The sequence below is a fragment of the Zonotrichia albicollis genome, chromosome 2 (assembly GCF_047830755.1).
Source record: "Zonotrichia albicollis isolate bZonAlb1 chromosome 2, bZonAlb1.hap1, whole genome shotgun sequence".
NCBI classification, from domain to species: Eukaryota; Metazoa; Chordata; class Aves; order Passeriformes; family Passerellidae; genus Zonotrichia; species Zonotrichia albicollis.
In genome coordinates, this window is record NC_133820.1 from 60,419,693 (window position 1) to 60,442,587 (window position 22,895).

General features: G+C 42.1%; 1 protein-coding gene across 1 annotated transcript in view; it reads right to left on the bottom strand.

Annotated features, from left to right (window-relative positions):
- FLT1 (fms related receptor tyrosine kinase 1) overlaps positions 1–22,895 on the bottom strand; it is a 107,672-nt gene that overhangs the window by 46,562 nt on the left and 38,215 nt on the right. The window contains exons 11-12 of the mRNA XM_005482491.4: positions 9,666–9,780; positions 923–1,031 (exon numbers count right to left, since the gene is read on the bottom strand). Of these exons, the coding sequence (XP_005482548.2) occupies positions 923–1,031; positions 9,666–9,780 (224 nt within the window). The remainder of the gene's footprint in view (positions 1–922; positions 1,032–9,665; positions 9,781–22,895) is intronic.

Below are 22,895 nucleotides of genomic sequence, written 5' to 3' on the forward strand. Positions count from 1 at the left end.
ATCTAAATATTTTAGACATTTTGCTTTTTCTCATCTTTTTGAATGAATTACGTTTCTTTAATGATCTACCCTGAAAATTGCCAACAGCCTAAGTTTATAAAACTACTGCTTTATAAACAAAACTAAACTTTTGACAGAAAGCAAATCCTTTGTAATTGCATGTGCAGACTTTGTGTTGCTGAATAATGCAGTAGTTATTCCCAAAGCCACACTGTGGGCTTTTTTCAGAAATTCCTGAAGTAAAACATTAAGTCATTTGTTTGTGAAAACTCCAAACACATCTCATAATGCAAAAATAACAGAAAGCATACTCATACGTGAAGATAACACCAGAGGAATTCTCAGTGCCATGGCACAAGTGGCATTCCAGGCTGTCTTTCTCAGAAAAGGAAACAAAACCCTGTAGTCTGTATCCTGACACTTTTCCACCCCTAAGTTGCCATTGTCCCTGAGATCTGTGAGAGGCACCCCAGACATCTCTGGCACCGTGCTGCCTGCAGACCCTGGCACTGCTCTAGGCTCTGCCTTGTGAGACATCCTGGTGGGCAACAGAATGAGGCTGTAGACACCTCAATGTCACATGTGAAACTGGCTTACTGGCCGGTGAAAATACACTAAAATTTCATGCATGAAATAACTGCAGAGATGAACCAAACTGGGGAATTACTCATTGCTGTATTTGTAATTTCTGTCATGCTTGATGCTTGGTGCTTGAGGGAGGAATGAGTCATTCACCAATTTGGCGTCCCTAGAAATCCAGACCAGCAGCTATGGAACCTACCAGCATCACCCAAAAGCATGGTATGAACTCACACCTTACAGCAATTCTGAAACAGTGGTATATTAAAAAGTCACAACGACCCAACAGTTATAAGTCCAGGATCAGGAAACACGTTTGACTCTGTAGAGGAGTAGATCTTACCTGTTACAATAAAACTGACATTTCTTTCAGATTTTCCCACTTTGTTGGATGCCACACAGCTGTAGATTCCTGACGATTTGGCTTCAGCTACAACAAGAGTGCTAGCAGTCTGCAAAAGAAAGAAGAGGCTTAGTTCTCATTGGCTTAAGAACTCAGTTAAAGTTTTTCTTCTCTTTTTCCTAAGTCACCATTGGCTCTCCCATGATCCACTCTTTCCATTCATTCAGTGATGGGCACCTCTGAGACTATTTAAAGGAGATGTTACCATACACAGTTTTGCAAAGGACAGAATAACAACAGGAAACAAGCTCCTTGGGTGAGCCTTATATCATCAAAGCCATCACGACCAAAAATCTTTGAACATGTCTTTCAGATTGATTTATCTCTCGCTGGTGATGTAATGGTAAGCTACAAGACATGAAGCACGACAGAATGTGTTTCACACAAGGAGATAAGCAGCCTGTAGGAGAGCCAGACTGCAAAGGGAATAGTTGTGACACGCCTCAGGCATTTGGATAACCCTGGGGGGAAAAAGTAGCTCAATTTAGCACTAAACTTGTTGGATTTCTTTGGATTTTCCCATATACATGTCAGGTGAGACAGAGCAGTGGCAAAAGAGATGTTTACTCATCTTCTTTTGCACTATTTTCCTGGACTTAATATTTCTATTATATAATAATATGTCATTTTTTGTTATGTTGTATTCTATCAACATCTTAAGAGGTCCAGCACACTAAATATTTTCTCAGAGTTATTTGACTTGAAAGAAAAGGCCTCAAAAGGCCAGGGACCAAAAACACCTAATGTGCTCTTAGAAACATAAAAACCACTGTAATAATAACAGTTATACTTTTAGGGTGATGGGAAGCCATGGTCTAGTGGCATGGGCACTAAGCATAAGAAGAAAGTTATGCAGAAACAAATGATGTGTCATTCTGTTATGGAGCTGAGACATGAGGCATGGACATGGACTTTATCAGTGTAATGTACCTCCAGTTACTACTTGGTAGTTTAATTTTGCTTCTTTCTGTTGCCATTTTACTTGTTCTGTAAAACATGGTTTGGCTGGAGTCATGGGCAAGCTGAATGGTGACAAAGGGAAATTGTGGGGCTTCAGAATTCCACTGTTTGGAATTGTTTGGTGTCTCTATAAATCATAAAAATAAGATCTGTGCAATTAATACATTCTTTTAAGTCTGCCTGATTACTGGAGTTCAGAAACAAACACAAAAGGGTGAGGCAGTAATAAATAATGACCAGTTATCTACATTTTTTACATAAACACTGACTGAACATTTGCACTGCTTTTTTTTTCATCCTGGGAGAAAGCATAGCTATCCCCAAACTCTTGTGGAGCCCCTAAATGAAATAGATCTTCTGGTTTCCCAAAATCATTCTTCAGTACAGAGAGTCTATTACTTTTCCTGCACTCAAGCAAACACTGTTGAGGCAAATAATTTCGTTTTGACTTATTTGTTTTAGAAGATTTCACTATGGTAAATTCACTACAAGTAATGCTAACTGCACCTCTACCCTGTGAAATTATCTCAGTGGCCAACTACCTGTCTGCAAACATACTACATAATATTTCTAGCTACAATTTTTATAAACTACCTTTTTGGATCTTCTGTGAGATTAAAGAGCATCTGTAATACCAGAGAGATAACTACAGCCCTTAGGGAAAAATCATCCTGTTTTGCTAAATTCAGTAGGCTGACCTCCACAAATTTCTAATTATAAAGGGTGCACCTGGCCCTGTCCATATTTTGTCATTCTCTTTTAATTTCTTCCAGGTTCTAAACGTAATTTTTTAAAGTGTGGAAACAGAGTACAGCACCAGGATTCCTGCATCTACTTTTTCAACACTAACTCGGACCAGAAGGAAGCCCCACAATGTTTGCCACAGAACGCTAATGTGGGTGGTTAAAAACTGCTTCTGCCATGCCAGACTTTACACCAAAAACCAGCCTGTTTCTGCTAGTTGGTGTTACCTCACAGCAGCTTTGCCCAGGAAGCAACTGTGACCTATCATGCACAGTGAAGGAGAATGAAGCTCTTGCTCTCTGACTCCAGGACACCTGTCTTTATTATGCACAGAGGCAGAGCATTTCTGAGCCTGAAAAACACGTGCTGACTATTCCTCCCACAACTACTCCGAAGGTTTGAAAAGTTTTTGGAAATATCAGACTGATTTTTTGTACTTCTAGCATTAGGTATTACTTTTTAATGGAAAATTGTGCATACTACCTTGAGTTTTACTGCTTCAGCCCACTGTGATGTGATTATTATTTTTGTCACACTGAGGATGGTGCATAGAGTTATGTTAAATGAGTATGACTGCAGTGACTAACAGATTATGCCTTTTCTTGTGTATTAAATTGCCTGAGAGAACATTCATTGGCATTGAAACCCAGCGATTTAAATTGCCAGGTTTCCCCCCAGAAGCATTTTGGTTTTGACCAACTTACACAAATACATCTTTAGCGTGGACTAAAGGTCATTTCCAACAGGCAACTCCCATGCAAGCAATAGCTCTTTGGAAGGCAAGGGAATGAAATGCTGTGAACACAGGAGGCCTTAGTGCTAGAGAACACACACTGGTATGTTTACTCTACTGAGGCAGAGAAAGCCACAGTGTCTAGGAGGAAGCAAGACTTTGCAACAGAACAGAATATTTAAGGGACAGCATGTCTCTGTATAAATCTTTTAGCTTATAAATTAGTTGCAAGGATAAGATAACATCTCTTTAAATAGTTTGTGAGCCCTCCAGTGGTGCAGTCTGTGTTTTTCATTGTGGATGCCAGCCAAAACCCACCAGAGAAGCAGTGTGTATAAAACTAAGTCTGGCATATTGTTTATGGAGAAACCATGGCTGTTTGAGATCAGCTTGTGCAGCATAGTCCCTCTGTACAGCTGTTACTGCAAAACAAGCAAAAGTTTTTGCAATCTTGTATCATCTGGCATCACCGCAGGGAGTTTCAGTCCCTGGATTTGCAGCTACGTTATATAGAGAAAGTGTAAATTGAGTTGGCATGATCAGACAGAGCAGGCAAATCCCTCCTGGCACGGTGGCATGGTCAATATCTTTAGCATCATCTCTCCAAAAACTCTATTTACCACCAAAGTTTTGGCCTTTTATGCCTTTTTTTTCATTCCCATCATCTCTGCTGAAGCACCATGTTACAGTCTCATCTCAAAGCCAGGGGCTTGGGAAGTAAGTCCCATACTGCTGCTGCTTTGCTGGGCAAATTAAAAAGGCATAAGGCAGAAATCCTAAGAGATGGAAGAGGAATTCTCAGATTTGTTTGTGGTGGAAACTGATGAGGAAAAGACTGTGGAGGCAAAGAGAATACAAAGCAGCTGACAAGATCATTGCTGTTGGAGCCACAATGGGCTGGTCTTTCCCCTGGAGGGTCTGCTTGAGTTTCTCTCTTCTCAAAGTAGCTGAGATAGAGGATTCCCAGTGCTCCAGCTGATGGCAGAGAAGGAAAATAAGTTTTCAGAAAATGTTTGGCAACCTGGCTCTTATGTGACTCCCAGAAGGCCTCTTAAGACGCTGACATGAACTCGCTCTGTTCAGAGATTGCTGCCCTGACTTCTTGAAACAGCCCACGTATTTAAAAAGCAAAATAACCATTTCAACAAAGAGCAGGTTAGTGCAAGTCCGTCAGTTATCGCCAATTCCCTTCTACGTATGCTTTTAAGAACTATTGATTAAAAAAAAGGAAGGAAATAAATGAAAATATGCAGTCTTTATGCCCTTGGCATTATCTTTGTCTAAAGGAATATCATTTAGGAAGATCCATTTCTAAACATTGGTAGGGCACTGCTGGATTGGTCTGCTTGTGCCAAAGACATACGGTCTGCGTGCCTCACCTGTTGGCAAGGAGCATCAGTGCAAAACATCTGGTCAACAGGTTTCACCTTCAGAACCAGCATGGGAGAAACACCAAAATACCCTCAACAGGAGGGCACGAGTGGATGGGACAGCACCCACTTTCCCCCTGGGGCCAGGCAGAAAAATCTCTATGAGTTGTTGCTGTATATCAAGCAGAGCTGTGTTTTCTCTCTGCAACCCGTGCTGTCCTGCAGCTCAGCAGCAGCAAGCCCCAAGTTCTGCTGGTTTTAATCTCATCAAGGGCTTGGCTTTGCTGGTACCTCCCAAAGATTCACTTGAAAGCGTTGACAGCAATTCTAGTAGCACTCGGGCAGGCTCCAGGAGAAGTTACAATGTGCTGAAGAGAGGAAAGTGGGGCTCCCACTGCTATCTTTAGCCTGGGTTCTGAGGAAGATCATACCGTCCTTATGTTCATCTGTCTGCCAGCCTGTCCATCTGTCTGCCAGTATCGTCTCCACCCCCACATGCTCAGTAATTTCTGAATCTATTGTCCAGTTTCATCCAAGACTTACTGACAACTCAAAGCTCATGAGATCTCACACATTTAATGAAAACCAGCTGTTTGGTGGAGGAGAAAGATCAAAATGCTGCTGTAGTGAGCTAAACAGCTTTCTCTTCCTCTTTGGGTTCCAGATGGCCAGTCTGCACAGATGTACTGGCCAGACAGCTGGCATGTGTCAGGACTGAGAGCAGACACAGCACATGCTTCTCCCTCTCATCAGTAAGATGGGAACTCAGAAGAGAGGTAGATGTTTAGGGCTTGGCATAGAAGATGCAGCAAAGATGGAACCCTTTTATTTTGTGTGATTACACTTATCAGTCCTGTCCAGGAAGGATTGGCTCTTCTGACTATTTAGCACTCCACTTTGGAGAGTTACACTTTTTAATACTATCACCAGTCAGGCTGACCCATCTTTGCAAGCCAAACTGGTGAGTCTAAATTTTGCCTTCCAGAATCATGATACAGGGCCATTACCTTCCTTTTTCCATGAAGTCAAGTGGCTTTGTCATTCACAAGTGTTGGATCCACTAAAAACCTGTGTCAGCTAGGTATTCGTGCAGAGAAAAAAGAAGTCGTGTGTATATATATATATATACACATACATATATACATACATATATATGCTTTTACACACGCACAGACACACACATATATGCATGGTAAGCTCCACTTCCATGCATTACTACCCTTTACACACCATACCTGGAGGCATACCCTGTGACACAGACCCAGCTTTTGTGGTACTTGCTATTGATATATGGTACTCCCAACATACGCTGGCAGCAGAGGCATGAGGCAGTCAGGAACATTCTGTTCCACTTCAGGTTCTCAGTAGGTTAGTTACCAAAAAACAAAGGGTTTTGTCTCACTCTCTCCAACTTTTCCTTGTACTCAACTGCCCTCATATCTACTGTCTCCTTCCCTTGGATTTATAATCCTTTCTTCTTGGCCCACACTTTTTGCTTTCCCTCATCTCAACTTGCCTTCTTAGTGGTCCTCTGCACATGCTCCACACCCGGGACCCTTGCTGACTTCTCCTACAGAACCCTGCCCCTTGTACCCCTGTGCCAGGAGTACCAAGTGCCTTCAAGGCTGTTGATAAGCCAGTGTGAGCCTGCACATGCAGGACAGAGCACACTGAATGCGTGCACCACTACCAGTTGTATTCGGGGCACAATGAACACACCAGCTCTCTGTACCTTATTATAGCAGGTCATTCACTGACTGACACTCTAATGAACACTGACCATGCAAAGAACAGTAATCAGTGTTAGCCCTCAGTCAGACACAGCAGTCAGCTTTAAGGGGAGCACTGACGGATGCTAGTCAGCTGAGTGACAGCAGAGTGTCTGTTAGCTGTTTACACGACAGGCCTAAGAATAGCGCAGCTTTGTAGGAAGTCACTGAAATGTCCAACAAAACGAGAATCAAAACATTGGGAGGGGGAATCAAATCACTTCAAGAGCTGCCTTATGATTAAGTATTATGGCTTATGTTACGAAGTTCTTCCATTGTACCACTCGAGTTTCTCAATGTCTGCTTGGAGAGGCTTTAGCGGAAATGTTACTAAAACACTGTTGTCACAGTTTCTCTGTCACCAAAGAATCATGTAGTGCAGGCTTCCTGCACTACTTTAACTGCACAGGCACAGGGTTTGAGGTTTTGCTAACTTTAAAATATACTTGTGGCTACCTTGATAACCACAGACAAACAAACAATCTACCACAGCAAAGAGCCAAACTAGAAGCACTTAGATGTTGCACATACAGGAAACATGTGGAACTGGCACAATGTCCTTAGGAAGGTAAAAACAGCTACCTTCATTGCTAAAGAAACCTGTTGATCATTCCTTGTTCATCTCTTCCCTTGCTTATAATAATCTCATCCTGTGACCACACACATTTCTCCTTTCATGCTAACCCAAACGTGAAACTTTCTGAGTTTCTTCATTAATTTCCTACCTCTTTGTACTGCATCTTTGTTGTTTCCATTGAGCTCTGAGATTGTTTTTACCACTCTTGTAGTGTTGGGATGTGGAAGTGGAGTAGACGCTGTTTATTTAGCAGGGCACCACCGCTGTGGAGGTGCCTCAGAGAGCTCACAGCTGCTTGCAGGAGCAGAACTGCTCACAGTAGCAGTCGGTCAGAGGCAGACACTTGTGATGGAAGTGCTGCATTCAGTGAGCTCAGTGCTATTAGCACTCTGACAATATCCCTGCAGATGGGCAAGGGCTCTGGCTGCGCTGGCTCTTTGAGTTTGCTCAGGGGCGCCGAGGGTGAGTCTTGGGCTGCGAAGAGTGAAAAGCCATAGACTCCCATGGATTTAAAAGAATAATCCTGGATGCTCTAGAGCAGCTGTGTGTGCACTAATCGTGCAGCTCTCAGCTTGGCCAGGAGCCTGGGCTTAGGGAGCATTTTTTACTTACAAAAGCAGTACAGCTGTGCTTGGAAAGCTACGGAAGAGCAGCAGAAATAGAGAAACTTTAGAAAAGCTGTGAAAAAGCTGAGTACAGAGATTGTTTCACTAACCTCCCCCTCCCCATAGGGACCAGGAGGAGTAAAGCAAAGAAAGGTAGACCTGTTTTAGTTGAACTACAGAGCAAAAAGACAAAGAATACAAGGGAGGATCAATAAATTTCAGTGCAAATCCTTCCGTGCAAGGACCATTCCTTGGTTCATTTCTGGGCACATTTTTAAAAAGGGCTGCTTGCCAAAGACTTGCAGTTCTACCGCAAGGACCCATTATTAGCATCTTCCTCCAGGGAGGAATTTATTTGCTGTTGACTGGAAGTTGCTTTGATATTTTAGCCACTCCTCTTCTGCTGTCTCCAAAATGCATGGTACACAAGGAGAATGAGATCTGGTCATTAGACAGCTCCTTCTGCACCCTGTGAACAGGCAGGACTGCACCCATAGCACGGCTATATGACTGCTGGAAAATAATTGATTCTTATCATCTTGTTCATCATTCCCCCTGTGGAATAGACTGTGTCTTCCTGTGCCTGAAATTGTTTCCCTTTCCTCCTTCAAATCCCTCCTTACGCTTCATTTTTCATGTGCTTTCCTATGATAGAGTACCCTAGGAAACTGTTTGCTCCCATCTTTGCCTTGATCTTTAGGCACGTAGAGCTAAATAGAGCAAATGCCTCCCTGGGATCCAGCCTGTTCCCACGCGCTGGAATGCTGCCATGGACACCTGTGATACTTTCTAAATAATAAAACAGCCGGACAAAATGCAGTCCCAGATCTGATTCTTGGCTGCACGTAAAACCCTATTTATGCTGCGGTGTGTGAAAGGGCCTTGACATGAGAATAACTACAGTTTATACCCATTTTCATGTGCAGGAAACTGAAGGCAGCCATCATAGAAAAGAGACCTTTAACCCCAGTGCCCTTAGAATTACAAAAGACATTTTGGTGTCATTAAAAATTGAAGGCCTAGAGTAAGATAGGCTTTAAAATTTATAATCTCTTTAGCTATTACAGCCACAAACAAAACTAGCCTGTGAAAACAGACTCTGACAGTGTTATGATGCCTGAGCTGCTCTGTAGCACAGGCCACCCAACCACACCAAATAAGTCTCATGTCTATCCCAGGGAAGTGCAGTTGATCTAGGGTTCCCCTGATTTGAGGCTTTAACTGATGGACGAGCTCCCTTAGCCCTTGGCAAGTTAATCTCATGGGCTTTCTTTTCCACATTAGACACCAGTGGACTACAGGCCCACACACCCTTCAGAGTCACCCGCATGTCCCCATGACCCATGAAGGGACACTTCAACTAACACCTAAATTCAGATGGCTAACACTGCTGAGATAAATCCCATCTTGCTGTCTGTGACTGAGACTTCTCTAAAACTTTGCTTCCATAATCTGGATTCTTTTGGCTTTTTAGGATTTATTCCAAAAAAGACATCACCATCTAATCAACTAGGACCACATCTGTGAATAAGCTGGCTAATGAGTGTAAATAGTTTAATTTCTCATAGGAATAAAAACCACAAAATTGTGCAATGGCACAAAATGAGGCAAAGATGGCCTGGAACCCTGCCCCATGCTTCTGAGGTACCCCAAGATAGTTCAGACCACGAATAAGAGAGCAGATATAGAGAATCCCACTGATACATTCTCTTGGCATGTCACTTACCTTTACATGACAGCCACCAGAAAAAAAATACTCTCAGCAGATAAATACCAAGTATGAAACTTATCTGCATGTATGCAGGTCCTCAAATCCAAACAATATAAAAATGCTGGCTTCTTCTCTGTTACCTTGACAGCATCTTACAGTGCCTTTTCAACACATGCTGTCACACAGAAAGGTTATCTGCTCCTAGGAATCATACCTTATTTTTGCCCTCTATTACAGCTGTTCTCTCAGTGATGCTCTGGATCCTGTTTCCTACGTGGCTGCCAGCTTTCAGGATGAAAGATCCTTCCGTATAAAAGCAAAATCCATGCCTAAAGACAAGAAAAATTGAAATGTTATTGATTTGGTGGTAGAAATTTGATAGAAATTCAACACATAAGACAAAACAATTGTTTTGAAAACAGTGATCAGTCAGGAAAACTGCAGGTGCTGTGACAACCAGGAAAGTATAATTGCTTTTCATTACATCTTGAGGTTTGGAGCCTGATAACTGGATTCAGTTCCACATCCGCTCCTCGAATGTTAGCTCTCTGGAGTAAATGTTCATATTTAAGCCACTGCAAACTGTGAGGCCAGAATTTACAGTCAGAGCCTAAACATAGAGCTGTACAAGACCAACATCCCATTTCCAATGCTCCTGTTTTCAGACATGACCAAAACACGAGTTCATACTATTTTTAGCCTTTAACTCAAGACAAATTATATTGGTTTCAAGATGCATTCCATAATGCATTGGATGGTCTTTTGCTCTGTGCAGGTTGTTTCTGCTTTAACAAAAGATTATGCCAGTTTTAATTTCTCAATATTTATTTAGTTCAGTTTACAAAACAGCAAGATATTAATAATGAGGCTCAATGATTACAAGACACACAGTAAAAACAAGCATAATCCTGCAAACGAACAAAATGAAGTTAAATAGAATTATACTCAAATGAAAAAGGGATTTAAATGATAATTCATCTGGAGGAAAATCAAATACATCTTAATGAATGAAAGTCCCAGAGATAAAATGTTTTTGCCTTATGCAACAAATTGGCTTGTAATCAGAACATTCAGGTGTGGTCATGGTAGAGATAATCTGTTTCTTAAAGTCTGATTCGGTACACACGGATAAACACGTTGGAATGCTTCTTAAGGGCTGCCTGATCCTGTTCTTCTTCGAGAATATCTAGCTCAGTTTTTCATCCAGAATTTAGGTTTTGCTCGTTCAATTCCAGCATCATTGGCAAAGATTAACCCTTCAGTTTGAAGTTGTTCTTTCAAATACACTGTGTTCCTTGGATTTGAAAGATAATGGCTGTCCTATCTGTAATCAAATACTTCTGACTTGTATAACAGTTGTTTGGAGAAATGAACTTGAAAGCCCAGTGACTGAAAAACAGAATATGATGCAATCCTGACCAAAGAATGAGGTTCATTTCCCTTCATTTAAACTGTGCAGTTTGCTTTGCACAGTAAACTTTGTGTTGCTTAGAGTACCAATGGTGCACCAGCTTTACACCAGCCTGTTTTTAATTGTGCAGCTTTGCGTCCAACTGGCCAATGACTTAGCAGATATTACAGCTTAAAGAAATAATGACATGGAAACTAACGTGGACTGCCCAAATATGCACTGAAAGGATCAGCATGTTGAAAAGACAAAAAAAAAAAAAACAAAAAACCCAGAAAAAAGCAATGGCAATTCATGCATGGAGAGAGGACAGGGAGCAAGAGCCTGGCAGGAAAGCCCTATCTACACAACCACATCTATCAGACTCTGGTTTAAAAGCCAACTTCTAATACATTGTGTTTGAGGCCAGGGTAAATGAAAGACAGGTGCATTAATAAGGGCACCTCTTGCACTCAGATGGGGAAAAATGGTTAAAATTATTCAGAAAGGTAGAAGCCATTTACTTTGCACATTTAAAGCTTTAAGAAGTCTTATTCTGTAACCAGAATAAAACACAGAAGGCATGATAATTTGGCTAAGCTGGTAACATTTTCGTACCATAGAAGATATCAAAACTCAATTTCTGATTCCAGACACACAAACAGGCAGCATCAAAAGCACATTTGTGACTGGATGCAATCTGTACAGGAAAACAGAGACACCAAAATCCCGCTTCATGCATATTAGAACGTGCCTCCTAATTTATTTTATTCCTATCCCCACAGAATGTATTTATGTTTATTTTTACAGTGCTGAAATTTTGTACTCTTTACCATAGAAGTCCTTACACATATTTTGGTAAAGGACACAAGGAAGGCATAATGCATATTCATAAGCTGCTTGTGCATCTCTGAAAAGCATCTCTAATTTCCTTTCTTACAGCTCTGGAGCCTCCAGACTCAGTTGCTATTATTATACTCTTCCTCACAATTCCTTAAAAAGACTGTATGTATTAGTTTGCCATGTCTTAGGGATGAGGACAGTGCTATGCCTTTGTTGATGCTTAGCACAATGAGATGCTGATTACTCATAACACCAGAATGCAAACCACCATCATAACTACAATAACATCACAATAACAAGAAAAACACATGTAAAGTACTAGATTAGCCCTGGAGGCACATATGTGAACTCTACTGACATCACATTCCATTCTATGTCTGAACTGGCAGTTACCGCGTTAATGCAATTAGAGTAGAAAATAGAATACTCTTCATAGCTGTTGTCCATGGTTTTAATAAAAAAAGAGTCACAATCAAGCTGGGAATGCTGCATCCAAGAGCACACAGCTGGAGGTGTGAGTACTGTTGTACACACAACTTCAGCTCCACCGACTGCTGGATCAGCAAACGTTTACGGATCAGTTACAGCACGGCTGCCAGAGAGAGTCCAGGACAAGACTCAGACTCATCCCTTTGGATGCAGAACCAGATGCTTCCTCTCATCAGCTGCCAAATCCCTTCACTTTAACCTCAAATACACTAAAATAGCTCAGGGACATCACACGAGCTGTGTCCATTATCCTGAGCTGGCTACTCAGGTTAATACTCCGTCATCCCACCTCTTTCTGCTGCCAGGGGTGCCATGTGAAAGATGCTGCCCAAGCCAACAGCATCAGGTAGAGATGGGGAAGGGAAAAATGAGTCAAAAGTCCTGCCTCTTAACTTGACCTCAGCTTCTAACAACTGGCATTTTGTAACAGAAAGCGAAAAGGTTCCGCTGAACTTAAATGTAATCATCAAACCAAATGTTTGTGTTAAGCACAGATGCTTGGAAAGAAAGAGAGAAGAATGAAAACACAAAAAAAACATGCTGGCTGGAACCAAAATAGGCAATCATTTTCCTGTTAACTCGATTGATGTTTCATAGATTGTGTCCTCACATAACATCAGCTGCATATTTTTCTGATTTCAAGGAAATTACCAATTTCTTCAAAGTACCCACTCAGTAAAATAACAAGGGCATTGCATTTTTAGCAGGAACTGTCTGTGTTTGCAGGGAAATCCTACTGCGTTTTAGGTATTTCAATCTTACTCCAGATATTGCCAGAGTACATGAATTCCTGGAATGTTTTGCTGTGGGATGAGCCTTGGTGCTTTGCATCTTCAGGAAATCTTACGGCAGGGTTACTGCTGGGTTAGTGAACGAGCACACAGCGTGCACAGGGATTGATAAACAAGCTGATATCTGCCAGCACATTTCTATGCATTTCTTTCACCTGCGTCCCTGCAGATCCTTTCATGTTTCTCCTTTGTAGGTGCAACTCTGCACGTGTAGAGATCCCACATAAGAAATACTAACAGAGATGTGTACAAACCTACATTTATAGAAGTTACACAACCTCAAAGTAAGGTAATCAGACTCTGCTGCCTTGGTGGAGGGCTGGTAGAAGCAGAGCACTCGGGTTAATCACACCCCAAGCAGTTTTTCCCATATGCCTGCATGCGTGCTGGCATGCACATTTGCTGGTGTGCACCCGCACAGGCATGCATCGGCCTTTGTGTCAAGAGCCTGAGAAAAAGGCCATCCTTTTGTAAAAACAGGAGCCACTAATTCTCTGTAAGGTTTCCAGAGAAGCACAGCACAGGGAAGAGGGGTGAGAGTGGCTCTGCCTGTGGCAGGGTGAGTTCTGCTATCAGACCTGCTCATCACCCAGAGTTGCAGGAATTTACACGGATTTGGAGAGGCTGGGCGTGGGTTATGCAACCAGAAGTAAGTCCAGCTTTAAAAGAGGTCTGTGATGTGTGGAGTTGGCACCCGTGGGGGCCCTGGAGAAATGGCTGGGGGGAGGGGAGCCAGCCTGCTACTCGAGAATACATCAAGCCCTTGAGGAAGCAGAGTGTGCCATGTTTGAAGATGCAAAGATAATCACAGTGCTGGGAACCGTCTTGTGTAGCGGAGGAAGCCAAACAACAAGAGGAAAGCAGCATATGCTCGTGATTTCGCACAGGAAGCTAGCAGCACCTCCTGCCAAAGCGAGATAAGAAAACTCCCATGGCCTATTCTGGACAGGGCTGTGGTGATCAGCCTTCGCTCCACACTGTCCTCCCTCCGCTTCACAGCCCGTTCCCTCTCCTAATGAGTTTCAGAGCCCTCACTTCTATCAGCGTGCAGCATGCCAAGCACAATAGCATGGTGTATTTATAACTATCAACAGGGAAAAGTTTCCAGGGTAAGAGTGTACTTCATGTCATCTTGATGTATTTCACTGAAATCACACTACAAACCAGCTCCAAGCTGAAGCCCTGCCGATGAAACTACTGGTCTCAGAAGAAAAGCTGCTTAGTGATTTATAGCAGAGCATGGGAGCTGAGGTAAACAATTTGTCCAGTTACTCATAGGATGGTTTGACCTCACATATGACAGTCAGTTCTGATTGAAAGCCCCAGATCTAGCCCATCCAGACTCATCTTCCCCATGCCAAAGACAGTACTGCAGTTTTCAGTTCAAGCAGTGCAACAACAAATACCAGTGAAAGAGCCTCAATCGACAGATTAGTTGGAAAAATACTCATCTTCTGTCTCCTTGTCTTCCCAGCTTCTCCCTCCCAAGCCCTCCTGTGTGATTCCAGAGGCCATTGCAATCATCACCTCGTGTAACTTGAATTTCATTCAAACCTCTAAGCAAGCATTCCTCTTGACAAAGCCCCTGGCAGCCTCACTCACACTCTCATTCACTGGGGTAGATTTGTTGGGAGGGAGAGGAAACCATCCTGTCACCAGCAGTGCCCATTTTTTTGAGTGATTATTGGCAGCCACCATACTTTTCTCAGCAGCTATCCTTTTTATAGGGCAGCAATTCCTAGAAGCGTGAGGGCAATGTTAATACAAATTCAAGTTATGCTGACTCATGTCTTTTAAGAGGCAATGGCAATGACACTAACATTAAGACAGGAACTCTGGAAATTCCTGGAATTGTAAAGAATACATAGGAATTGTTTTTTATTTGTAAGTTGCCAAAAAAAAAATCTGAATGGCATGGGCCATACCTGCTCTGCACCTCAGTGTCCAGTGCGGTGTGATTGATAGCACAGGGCTGGTGTAGCCACGTGTCCTTGGGAATATTGAGTCAATCTGGGGCAGGAAACAGAGAGGAAAAATAGTAGCAGGGAGCATGTAGAGTTTGTAAAACGTGCTTTATGGAGGTGGGGGAAGGAGAACATGTGCTGGTCCCCTGCCAGCTTTGTCTATGCATGTGATTCTATGATTCTAAGAAGCTATGGTCCAGGTGCTCCTGCTCTAGGTCAAAATCAATCAGTTAGAGGTCAAAATACTGGCAAAAATGCAGCTGGGAGCTCATCCCAAGCACCTTCCCTAATATGTGCATTGGTGGAGCTAGGAGGAAAACTACAGGTGGTAGGAACGAGATATATTTTATATTGTTTATTGTTTATTCATTTATTTGTTTATTTAATATCAGGTCCCTGATGTTCCAAAACCTCATTCTCCTGGGGGTTATCTAAGGAAAGAGTAGGGTAGATGGCATTTAGAGCTTTCTTGTGTACTTTCATGGCTCTATCAAAAAAGGAAGCATTTGATAGCTGCACATTGCATTTCTTGCTATTACTGATATGCAACCAGATAACTGGATGGTGTTTCCCTTTCATACTCATCCTTTCCAAACATTATGACTTGCCCTTAACTATTCCAGTTTGGTGCCTGGAAAGCTGATTGATCTGAGCTATCTCAAAAGAAGCAGCAAGGCCAACAGCAATGTAACCTACCCCAACTTTCAGTATTTCATCATCACACACTCAGATTTCCACAGGGAAAAAACCACTTCTATAACTGCACACCTGAGCACCCTGCAGCACCAGTTACTCACAACAAAAAATGCAGATGACTGAGACTGAGGGTCATCAAAAAAACCCATTTTGCTTCCAACTTCTTTGCCATGACTTGGATGCTCTGGCCGCTAGAGAACCTAACAGCATTTTTCAGGTGTCCACATATACTGAGGTCATCTGAAATTTTCTCACCTTGTCTTATCAGAAGATTATATTTTGCTTTTTGATCTTTAATTTTCTGCTTCACACTGCTCAGCATTCTTCATGACACAGAATACCATCATATTTCAGCCAAACCTACCTTCCTTCCTTGTTTCTCTTTCCTCCTTTACTAAACTGTACTCACTCTCATCTCCCATGAAGCCACTGTGATTCAGCCTCCACTTTCTCTGTGCAAAAGCAACAATCATGTCCTGCACAAAGAAGCAGGATGTTGACTGGAACTATAGCATTATCCCGTGAGATTTCCATAAGAACCCAGAATTTCTTTCAGGGCAAAAAAGTGTTTGATTTTGAGAGTCTGAAGTACTGCAAGGAAGAGGACCTTGCAATTTGGTTGAACAGTCAGAATCCTAAAGAGAAAGTCCACAAAACATACATACAATGTACACTCTTGCACTCAATTTCTTTTTATTTCCAATTTATGTTCCCTATAAATAAAGACCAAGATATTGTTCAGATCCCTCTAGTGTAAGCTATTTTCCTTGCACAACTCAGTTCTAATAGCTCACTCAACTTCTAGACAGAACCTTATGTCTATAATATTCCAAGATACATGTATTCACAACTCCTGACTTCTCAGAAAGCCAAAATTCCCCTTTTTTCCTTTTCTGTCCTGTCTGAATCCTCTTGGTTCTAGAAAGGAATAACTCTTCAGTAACCTATTTACACAGTCCTCCATACTGCCCATCTTGCTGATAAGCTGGAAGCACCACTCTCACCCTTTCCATTTTCCAGCGATTAGCAAAGGAGACAGACAAGCTGTTGACCCACTGAGGCTGTGTTTTTTCAAGATGAATTGTTTTCAACTTCTCTTCAAGTAGGGATCTGGGAGCAATTCTCCGCCGACTGGAGTGGGGGACTAAAGTCCAGGCAGAAAACAAGGAAAGGATGAGAAAGAATGGAGGGAAACATTTTCAAGGAGAGAGGGGAGTTAATTAGAGGGAAAACAGGAAGAGAAAATATTGACAGGCATGGATGTGAGACCAAGGATCCATCTACCCCATATCCTGTCCCAACAATGACCATATGCAGATGGTTGGGGATGAGTAAGAGTGGGATTAACTTCAGATATTTCCTTCTAATACTCCCCCAGTCACCAATTATTATCAGCTCAGGAACTTCCTGCAATATAAACTGTTTCTACACTTCTCTTCCAAGACTGTAGAAAGTTTTCAAATCCCCAAAATCTTCTGGCAAGGAGTTCACAGCTATGCTATCCACTACATGAGGAGCTAAATCTCTTTTCCAGCTCCAAATTCTGCTCCTGCTGTCTTCATCTAATGGCCCTACCTTTTGAATTGGAAAAGATATACACATCTGAGCCTCGGACATGTTTCTTTCACAAGTCTGTAAGTCTCTATCCTGTATCTCCAAAGTAATTTCTTTTTCAGTCTGCAGGAGTCTTGATCTCCCTCCTCACTCATCCTTCACACATTCCTCTCATTCTCCGAAATTCCTTTGATCCTTTTTGATGCTATTCCTGGTGTACCTCCCAGTTTGGCTGCATCCTTAGAAATGAAAGGATCAGAAATGCTTGTAGCATAAAAGACATGGATAATTTATGGATTTGTGGAGTTATCGTGGTGTTCTGTACTGTGGTCTTTGTTTCTTTCCTGGTAATTCCTAACAGTTGATTTTCTTTTTGAGCTGCTCATGGTGATGTTCACTTTTACAAACCCATCTATCACAGCACTCAGATCCCTCTTTGTAGTAGAAAAGATCAGCCAACAGCTTTTAAACATGTATTTTACATACGAAAGCAAGATTATTTTTTTTCCCTAAGTATATCAAGCACATTTATCTTCAGTGAATTTCACCTGCCACTTTTTCACTCAGACAGATACCCAGATTCATAGAGTTCTGCATTTCATTGCAATCAGCCCCTCATCCTTACAAATCTGAACAACTTGTCGTCATCAGCAAACACTGTCACCTCCTTGGCACCTTTTCCAGGTTATTTCTGAACGTGTTGACAAGTACAGACCCCAGCACCGGCTCCTGAAAAGCCTCACTGATCACCTCCCTACGCTGCAAGAACTGGTTGTTCCCTCTTAACCTCTGTTTTCTATTTTTTAACTGAATACTTTTTTCTGAGCACAATCCTACCTCACATGCCTGTTCAAAGCCTTCTGCAAAGGCTTTTTGAAAGGCGTACACACAAAAGGAAAGAGGATGCTAACTAAAGTTTGTATATTTTTGTAAAAGGTGTACTTGATCCAGTAATAGCACTCCATTCATAATCACTGCTCAGCACACACAGAGCTTGACCTGGAGCCTTCCTTTGGCCAGGAGCCCCTGCTAGTGCAGGAGCAGGCTGCTGGCCACGGGCTGGGGCTCCCCACTGGCTCGGAGCTGCCAGCGTGCGGGGCCTTGCTCACGTCGTGCATCCCCACGAGCAGCCTGTCACACACTTGGCTTCCTAGGGCTGGGCCACACGCAGCAAAAGATCAAGCAGAAACACCCCGCCATCTACGTGACCCTGAAGTGTTTTTCCTTAAGGCTGAGTGTAGGACTGCACATAGTACAGCTAAGAGACCATCCCTGTGAAGGCAGCAAGAAGTAAAAAAAAGAAACTGGGAAAAAATAAAAGCAACCCAACCTAGGCAAGTGAGAATAAAAGCATGATACCAAGCAGAGTATCCCTGACCATCTGGATCCTGCTGTAGCTCTTATGTTTGAAGATTGATCCGTGACAAAATAAATAATACAATGCTTCTTGTTTTAATTTTTTAAAAATTTCATTGGAAGTGATTTGGAAACTAGCAATATTGAAACTTGAAAGCTTAAGGTTCTGATTCAACTAAGATCCATAATGAAGTAATTTATACTTGCAGAATAAATTCGTCAATGCGTAACCCTGTGGACAGACTGGGGCAAACTGTACTCAGTACAAAGCATGTATTTGTCAAGCTTACGTAAACATATGGATGTGCCAGATCTGATTCGAACGGCATTTTGCAAACAAAATATTAAAAAATATTATAAATTCCATAATAGTGACTGAAAACAAGGACTTAGCTCTACTCGGAGGAAAGAATGTGTTCACAAGTAAGCATTGGCTTTTGGCTCCCAGTGAAAATGCAGAATGAGATAGTTGAGCATATTCCTTATTCAGGCTGAAGCAGATCAGATGCTGTTTCACTCCTCTTTTTCCTTTGGCTTCAAGTTCCCTGGAAGTCTGTGCTGCTGCAATGTACACCTGTGACAGTTCCTCTGCATTTTTTTAAGGTTATGTAAAAAACCACATGGTTTGACTCTTATTTACTCTAATCTATTTCCCCAACCCCACCAAAATAAGGGAATAGCCAGTAGGATTTTTGGTGCACCCATAAGTACCTTTACAATTACTAGATTGCTGTAAGATGATTTTCTTGTAGCAGAGGGTGGAAGGCACAAAGGCCACCAGATCCTCCGCCAGTGTGGAGGTAGGGCCAAGGATTCAGCCACATGTCAAATTAAGCAAAGTCATTTTAGAACTACCTGTTTGTTAATGGCATCTGACCTACTTATACCAGCTCCAAGGACTCAGCCTTTCCCTTCCTGAAAATAGAAGGTGGCATAGGGAACAAAACAAGTCACTGTGGGCAAACTAATGGTCATCAGTGTTTGCAGACATCCAACAATTAAATTTGGGTGGTTCAGTACATTCCTAATTAAGTACAATTAACATTTGTTCTTTACTTGTTCATTTCACATACCTCACTGACGTCCCAAATCTGGTTTCCCCAGATCATCTATCCAAGCACATCCTAATGATTCTGCCTTTCAATCCCTTATTAATACCCCCACACAAACAGCACAGAAATGCAATTAGACTGCTATGCACACATGGCGTGCCTCCTCTTTCACTGAAGCTGCTGGGAGTCAGGCCATGCACTGTCAATATGATAGTTTCAGTCTTTCTGTATCTCTGCAGAAGTTTCAGGGAGCACCTCAAGTTTTTTCCTCCCTGATACTTCATGTATTCAGCCCTCCATCTCCAATCCCACCATCAGGTGGTTTTACCACCAAGTAGAGTTCACATCTTGACACTGTAGTCAGGAGAGCAGAGAATCTTGTACCAATTTCCCCATCTACTTTGCTTTTGTAAGCAACTCCATAATACTGTTACATTTCTCTCAAGCAAACACACACACAGGAAGAAAAGAAAAAAAAAAACAAAACAAACCCAAAAACCAAAAGCCAACCCACAGATTGATGGGATGGCAGGGTTATAAAATAAAAACGTAACTTTCAGTCTGAGGCTAAACAAAACTGATAGCTCAAGAGGAGGGAGGCAGCAAGGTGATGGGAGAGTTGAAATATCCACAGTAAAATTCCAGTGTTGCAACTGTCTGCTGTTTCTGAAGGGCCAATCAGTCAAACCTTGGCGGAGGTTGGAGATCTCTCTCAAACTGCCCACATAGAAATGTCCATAGAGAGAAACTAGCCCCAAACAACGCTGCACAGCTGCTGAGCTAGCCTGTGCTTCCAGTGAGCAATAGCAGTGTCTCACATGCCTTTCCTGGCAATTTCTGCCAGGTCAGTTTAAGATAAACAAAATCTACTGAAGAGATTCAGGTCAAGAACCATTAACATCAAGCACGTTCCCGGCATGCAGAGGCTTGTTCTGCAGGCTCAGAACTGATCTGTTTTGGGTGAATCCCAGCCTGCCTGGCTCTGGAGACCCTCAGCAAGCCCTGCTGCTGCCTGGCCCCACACACCTCTGCTGACAGCCCAGCCTGAGGCAATTTCAGGATGGATAGGATGGCTCCAGAGGGGTAGAAAAGAGGCTAAAGAGGCTGCTGGGCACTTCAGGACAAGGGTTCCACAGGGCTGTGCTCTTCTGTGTCTACAGAACACCTGGAGGCTGCCAAGCGTGGGAATGGGTCTGCTACAGAGCAGCAGCATATGCTGCAGTAAGCTAGCCCTGGAAAAGCAGTTTCTGAGTCATTTAAAACAGACCAATATTTTTTAAATTTCTTTTCATTTTATTTTGCATTGTGTCCTCTACTGTCATTTGGCTGCCATCTCTAAATTTAATAACTCTACATAAGCTCAAAGAAACCCAGAATACTGCTTTTTTTGCCCTACATAGATTTCCTTGACTCTTCTATGTTTCCTTGTTTGGGTGAACATCAGAAGAGAATCTTTCCACCTACATATCTAGTTAGCTAACTAGCTAAAAAGGTTGATTAATGGCAAGAGTTAGAGTAAACAAAGTAATTGTAACAGAAAAGAAAGAACAGGGACATTTTAATGATGTTGGTCTTTCCACATTTCAAAAATTCACATTTGTTGAGCAATGTTACCAGTCTTTTATTGTTATTTACTACAAGGAAACTATGGAAATTATTTAATTTGGCCGGTCTCCTGTTACTGGCCTGAGTGAAGTAGAGAGAAGAGTTATGCAAATTGATTGCATCAATCAGAAATCATTAAACTATATCTGCATTTAAAAGCAATGGAATTCATTGAGGTATTTTTAGATTTTTGTAACTGAAATACTGCTTGGAAAATAAAGTGAAAGAAGTGTCCACACAACCTAATAGCTGCTATTAAAGGAGGCCATGGGCAACAGTCCTTCAAAAATAAAAGCATCTAAGTTAGGCAGTCAGTCCCCAGCTAGCAGAGACACGTGCTCACACGGTGTGAAGTTAAGCACTCATGTGGTGTAAAGTTGCCTGATCACAAATAGAGCAACATTTTAGTGTTGGAAACCTGATGTTGGGCAGATAAATATAAAAAAGTGCAGTAATGGCAGAACAAGATATGTTTCTTACCTCCTGCACAAGGTACACATACATTAAATCTCTTGTTTAGGCAAACCTCCCATCACACAAAGAGGGAAGTATAATAAACAGGTGGGATTAAAGGGTTTTCCAGTTCTTCAGGGAGAACACCTGAACAGACATCAGCTTGAGCAAGGTGTGCCAGCTGCTGAGGTACTCCACTCTGCTCCCTTCCAGGAGCAGGATGCAAAATGTAATTACTCAGGTATTTCTGTCTTTCTGCAATAGTTAATTGTCATATTATTCAGAGGGAATCATCCCACTCCTTTTAAGCAAAGCCTTAGAAATAGTGTTCTCCAGGATACTTCTTCAATGAGTACTTAAAGGAGAAGGAAGGGGAGAGGGTTAAAGCGAATCATCACAGAACAATTATGAAGGTAATTTGGAAGCCAGTCTGGAAACAACATTGTAACAGAGCCAATAGCTGATTCAAATTGTTATGTTTCTCCTTTGATCACCTGCTCAAACACACTCCTAATTAGCACTTAATGGAGTCTACAATTCAGCACATTACTGAACACCTGCACACAAATGTCAGTTCCTCTTCTGAAGACTCGCTGTCCTGCTCTGGAGTGCAAACCTGTGCTTCTAACAGAAGGAAATAGCTGACAAAAGATGAGCACCACCTCAGCTCCCAAGGAAGAACCAACTGTTTCTTCAGTCCTGCACTGGATTTCAATCCAGAGTATTCATAGCTGTAAAACTCTTGAAAGAAACTAAAATACTTAAAATTTTCGTATATGCCTTTCTCAAGGTTTCTCTAGTTAAAAGATGTTGTGATTTCTCTTTTCTTACATCTATTTGCAAAAATAAGTTTTGCAACTTGTCACTGTAAGGTAACACACCAGACAGAGGAGATGCAGCTCTCACCTGTCCTTGAAATGGAGAATTTCAGGTAATAACTATTCCTGCAAGAGGAGAGATTGCTAGTGCCACCTCTTGGTGAGAAGGGCACAGAAAGACAGCCATTAGCATAATCCCAAGGACATAGCAGGAAAAATAACTTCTGCTTCTAGGCAGGGCTGACCACTCTCTCACTGATATCAAAGCACTGATATCTTAGTTTGAGATGTTTAGTATTGAGACACTCAGTATTGAGATGCCCTATTTAGTTGAAGAACCTGTCTTGTACCCTTGCAATTAAGCATGTACTTAAATATTTGCCTGGTGCTAAATCCCAGTTCTATGAAAGCATTAAACAAGTGAAATCCTGTGGAG